This window comes from Epargyreus clarus, unplaced genomic scaffold, assembly GCF_041222505.1.
Source record: "Epargyreus clarus isolate Ecla_fem2 unplaced genomic scaffold, WU_Ecla_fem_2.2 ptg000014l, whole genome shotgun sequence".
NCBI lineage: Eukaryota > Metazoa > Arthropoda > Insecta > Lepidoptera > Hesperiidae > Epargyreus > Epargyreus clarus.
In genome coordinates this window covers 2183896-2189330 of record NW_027332222.1, presented here as the reverse complement: position 1 = coordinate 2189330, position 5435 = coordinate 2183896, and the positions used below count along the sequence as shown (strand labels likewise).

Sequence of the window (5435 nt, the reverse complement as noted above, 5' to 3'; positions counted from 1 at the left end):
TGAAAAAATCGTCTAAATTATTATAAGTATAACTTAAAGGAAGTTTAGATTTTTCAAAAACAAACTTTTTGTGGAAGAAAATACACACGAATACAAGTTACACTTATGTAGCAATTGCTTTGATGACGACGTGAAAATATCTTGAGGTGACTTATATATATATATTATTATATACCTGAGATTTTTTTAAATTCTCACTTGATCAGTGCGGTGAACTATCCTCGGATATCCTATATCCATCTCAGGATGAGAGGAGACCCGTGCTTAGGAGTAAGACAATCATGGTTTGACGACAGCCAATTTATCTATCAAAAACTCATCTGCTTGGATGGGTCTTTGATTTTATACAATAAGAAGCTACCAATTACAAAATAACACACAAGTTACTAGAATTTCTGAACAAACTTCAACTCGAAGGGTATAGACCTATCTTAAATCAACAACCGCTTCAGATCCTCCCCTAATTGTTACCTAATCAAACAACTTATTAAGCCTGTAGGCATTAACTTCGAAGCTGTTGAAACCTCTTCGGTAGTTACTGTACCTTTGTATATTCAATCTACTACCTATAACATAATTATTATAATACGAGTAACTTTGTACAAATAATCCTTGTGTGATGTTCAAATTTTTAAATCCGTTTTTTTCACTTTTGTAGTGACGTGGTCGTCGTCAATCCATTACTGTGTCATTGATGGGCATAGGACACTTCTCAGAGTTAGTTGGCATTAGGCCATTGTCACACTGTGCTGGCCCAAAGCGAATTAGTAGCGAACTTAACAGAACGTTAAAAGACTTGGATCTATTTTTGAAAATAACTTCGAACTATTTAGTACGTGATAATTAATTTCTACTTCACTAAAAATTAAAAGATCGAAGAGAGGTTTCCAACCATCCAATTCCAACCATCTGATTGAGAGGCTGAATTTCAACCAGTACACTATCATTGCCTAAATATAATAATTAACATTCGTAGAGAAGTTTAACATACAGTTTGTGTTTATTCCCGTTAAGTGATACTATAGCTTTATGGTAATGATGATGGCTCTCAATCATGATCATGTGTGGTATTTAGGGAGGAAGCTGTGCGGTGGTAAATCAGAACAGATTTCGGATACAGCGGACGAGTTGCCGGCAATTCATTAAACGAGCAATGTGTCTGAGCTTGCTTGATGGACGGCCACCGGATTCTATTTGCTGTTTGGTTTGAGGTATAAGCTGAAGCGTGGTTATTGAAGAATCTAAATAAAAAAGTATAAGAAGACTTTTTAGAAGTTAAGGTGTTTGAAGTATTCAATTTACGCGACATTTATGTATGAAATGTTATTATGTATGAAGCATGCCACGGTGGTGAGTGATAGATGACAGCGGTAGGTGATCCGAAATAAATGAAAGGCGGCTAAAAATTGCGCGAGTTGTCGCATTGCTTGTTTATCGGTCGTGACATGTCGTGTCGAAGTCACATGTCAAACCTGGGTCAGTGCTCTAGTTACCTGTTATGGATAAAACAGGCAAAGTCCAGAGGCTTATTTAGATTGTAGCCGGTTTCCTCGCGATGTTTTCCTTCACAGTTTAAGCAAGTGATAATTAATTTCTAATACGCACATAAATTTGAAAATCAGAGGTGCGTGCCTGGGATTTGAACCTCAGACCCCTCGATCGAGAGGCCGCGTTTCTTAACCACTAGGCTATCACCGCTATATCTTTGTATATCGCTCCTGCTCTTGGTTTAATCCATTCGTTATAAGTGATTTGTTGTTCGGAACGCAACGCGATCGCCTGATTCACTCGCCCTGTTAATTATTAAATGCAATTACTGCTGCATATATTATAAAGCTTTGCTCTGCTCATTGTTTATTAGCATTGCTCGTTAGTAGTTCCGGTAATCTGTTACAAGATTACTGTGAATATGTTTAAGTTGAGTATTTTGGCTTAAATTTGAGGTGTTTTTTTTATTAAAGCAGCAGTGTGCAGTCAACCTTATGAAAAAGAATTACTGCCCAATACCTTTAATTAACCCTGTAAATCCTGTATTATTGTACCCTATAATGATTTAAGTCTTATCTGAGATCAGCCACATGATTTACTAACTCTATATTTTTTTCTAGTATTTTTTCTAGATGTTTGATTTTATTTATTTCATAGCAAGCTATGGCCAATAGGCCACTTAAGGTATCCTATCCAACTTCTGACTATTTCCAATTTTGTAAGAAGCGAGAGATCACTTCATATAATAATTACTCGGGTATAAATGAGGTGAATCTTACGGTCAAAGAGCCATATACATATTTAGTCAAAAATGTTAAAAAAAACTCTCGGGGCCGATAAATACTAAAATCTGAACCTTATTAGTTTAAATTTATCTTCTTACCTACTCCAGACTCGAAAAGGTTCATTTTGTAAAATATAACATGTCTTTTCATATTTTGTTAAATCTCTATGTTATTTACTTTAATAATAATGTGACCTTTTCATGTACACGCCTGGGAGAGATATGAAAGTTACCAACTTAAAATTTAAATAAGCTTACGAAAATCATCCATCATGAAGAAAATTCTCCGAAATTTTGAAATTACCACGCGACGCATTTAGTTAGCGTTCGTGTGAAAGCATTCATATCCACATACGAGTAGGGACATCTCCAAGAAACTAATTTGCATTTTAAAGAGTTAACGTGAACGTGAGTTACGTGTTCTACTGCGAGCGATGAAACGGTGGAAAAGATATGTCAGGTTTTACATATAAATCCATCGACGTATCAATGATAACTTACTTTAGTAATAAGTATTATTAAAGCTGTTTTAGCTTTGACAGCATAGTGTTCAAAATTTGTTCAATCGATTAGTGAGTCAGAATTCCAAGCATACGCGTCTAATTTTTCAAAATGATCTGTATGTTAAAAAATAATTAGCACTTGCTTGTAAGGAAATCCGACGCCTGATGATAAAGGGAGTGTGAAGTCCAATTCGCACTCGGCCTGCGCGGCGAATTGGGGGGTTACTACCATCCCTTAAAACAATATTATTTTAATCATACTTTGAAATTTCGTACGACGACCTCGTTAAAGTAAGATTGTTTTTATAACATTACAATAAGCAGTTTTGTATTATGTCGGTCAAAATTATTCATTCTTTTTTTTGCAAGAAATTTATCTATTTAAGCAAAATATGACAATTTCAGTTGGTTTTATACAATTGATAAGCGAAAAATGAATAAGGGTTTAAGTTTGTTCAACAGCATATGACAAAATATTTTACTGTTTTAAGGAGGTCGCGGTACGAAAAAAAAAAATGTTGATGCAATATTGAAATAAAACTTTCCTGGACTATGATGGTTTTTAAAAGATGATGGTAGTCTCCCTGGTTCCTTAACCTCTCCAACTGTGAGAAAAGATCTGTGCCCAGCATTGGATTAGGAGAGTCGTAGCGACTGACTGACCGACATCTTACGACCTGAGCTTGTATAATTAAAATAGAGAAATGTGTAATCTGGTGCTTTCAAATATTCTCGTAACTCGCTGACGATACAACAAGTGGCTTAATCTTTACACTAGACACGTGCGCGAAATAATGACTTTATATTTTGAAGCTGACTTAAATTTGATTTAAGTTATGTTTTTTATTTTGTTGTCAATAATGTTCTGATTATTACTTTACTAATAAAAATATAGGATCAAACGAAGAGGAAAAATAATAATGTGAAAAATACACTTACGCAGTAAGATAAAAGGTTTTTAAATATACTTAAGTAAAATACTATTAGATTTTACCCTTGATACTGACTATAAATTAATTGAAATTCATGAAATTTTAAATAATTAAAATTTCATGATTATTAAAATTTTTTACTGAGTATATTACATTCATAAGCGTCACATAAATAAGTCAAGTTACTTTCAACAAAAAGTTGAAAATTGATACTATATAACGGAGGTTCCGCTTTACAGTTTTCATTTTCACATAACATTGAAATAACCAAGTACGCGAATTCGTTTTGCAAAAATGTTTTACATTGTAGTATTATTTTGTGCTGTTATGTGCTAAAAAAATTTAATAATCATGAAATTTTAATTAATTAAAATTTCATGATTATTAAATTTTTTTACTGAATATATTACATTCATAAGCGTCACATAAATAAGTCAAGTTACTTTCAACAAAAAGTTGAAAATTGATACTATATAACGGAGGTTCCGCTTTACAGTTTTCATTTTCACATAACATTGAAATAACCAAGTACGCGAATTCGTTTTGCAAAAATGTTTTACATTGTAGTATTATTTTGTGCTGTTATGTGCTCAGCGTTGGGCGAAGATAAGGTAAGATATTGGAATTAATTTATTTCAATGTATTTTCAGGCATTAAATAATTACTGTTCCACTTCTGGTAATCCTTACGCTTTTTAATAATCAATATTTACCAACTTTTGTCTATTAAAGTTCGAAATTTGTCTATTTTTCAATGCAATTATTATTTAGTCCTCAAGGCCCCATTACTGTCTCACGGGTCATCTCTTATCAAGAGAGGGGCTTCCACCGCGTTGGCCACTAAACGCTAGGAACTAGTTACTACCAAGTCCAAAGAAATGGCCTACCTGAAATCTACCTCAGATACGTAACCAGTAACTACCAAAGGGTAGCAAACTAAAACGAGATATTTGAAGTTCATCTAGGTATCATGTTTAAGTTTCTGTTTCATGACACCTGTTTTAACAGAAGAGAGCACTAAGGTCATAAAGCAGAAAAAGATGATGAACCATGTTATGTTCTAACCTTTGAAGCCTGGTCAAGCGAGCGAACTTAATTAGTAAGCAAAAGTAATTTAAACTTTAATTTCAGATAATTCTTAACGTATCGCCGGAGCAAGTGTCATACATGCATAATAATGCGAAAACATGCGGCAACCAGTATGATGTCGACCCGCTTTTTGTCAAGAAGATGCTGGATTGGACCGTCCCAAATAATAAAGCGGTTAAAGAATTCCTCTACTGCCTTTGCGTCAACGCTGGGTACATCTCGAAGGACGGACGGTTTCTAATAGACAAAATGATGGAGATTGAAGTCCTGAGCGGCTCGAAGGAGGAGTACAGAAAGAATTTGGAAGAGTGCAATGAATTCGTCGGTGATGATCACTTGGAGACTACGTTCGAAATGGGTGCGTGTGTTCACAGGAAACAAGTGTTTAGAACACAGTCTTAGTCCTGTCTGATTTATTCTATTTCTCCGACGAAGCATCAGCAAATCTTATGCACTGTAACGTATTTTTATTGCTTTCTAAGTGGACAAATTGCGGGGTAACAAGAACAAATTGTGTGTAGAATAAATTTCAATAAAATTCGTTTGCTTATTTGTTTTTGTTTCTTATTTGTATCCAGTTCTTAGTAATGTTATTTGATACTACCGAAACATACATACAACATACAACTTTCTTCCGCAA

At 34.2% G+C, this 5435-nt stretch overlaps 1 protein-coding gene across 1 annotated transcript; it reads left to right on the top strand.

Moving 5' to 3' along the window:
• Positions 1-4291: 4291 nt before the first annotated feature.
• Positions 4292-5197, top strand: LOC140747522 (uncharacterized). Its single transcript, XM_073080030.1, has 2 exons — positions 4292-4318; positions 4838-5197. The coding sequence occupies exons 1-2, from the start codon at positions 4292-4294 to the stop codon at positions 5195-5197; spliced, it is 387 nt and encodes a 128-aa protein (XP_072936131.1).
• The last annotated feature ends 238 nt before the right edge of the window (positions 5198-5435 follow it).

Bases quoted from the DNA above. Each gene is read 5' to 3' on its own strand.
- LOC140747522 (XM_073080030.1), top strand. From the start codon at position 4,292: ATGTGCTCAGCGTTGGGCGAAGATAAG. The intron at 4,319-4,837 runs GTAAGATATTGG...CTTTAATTTCAG, and splicing joins CAGCGTTGGGCGAAGATAAG to ATAATTCTTAACGTATCGCC.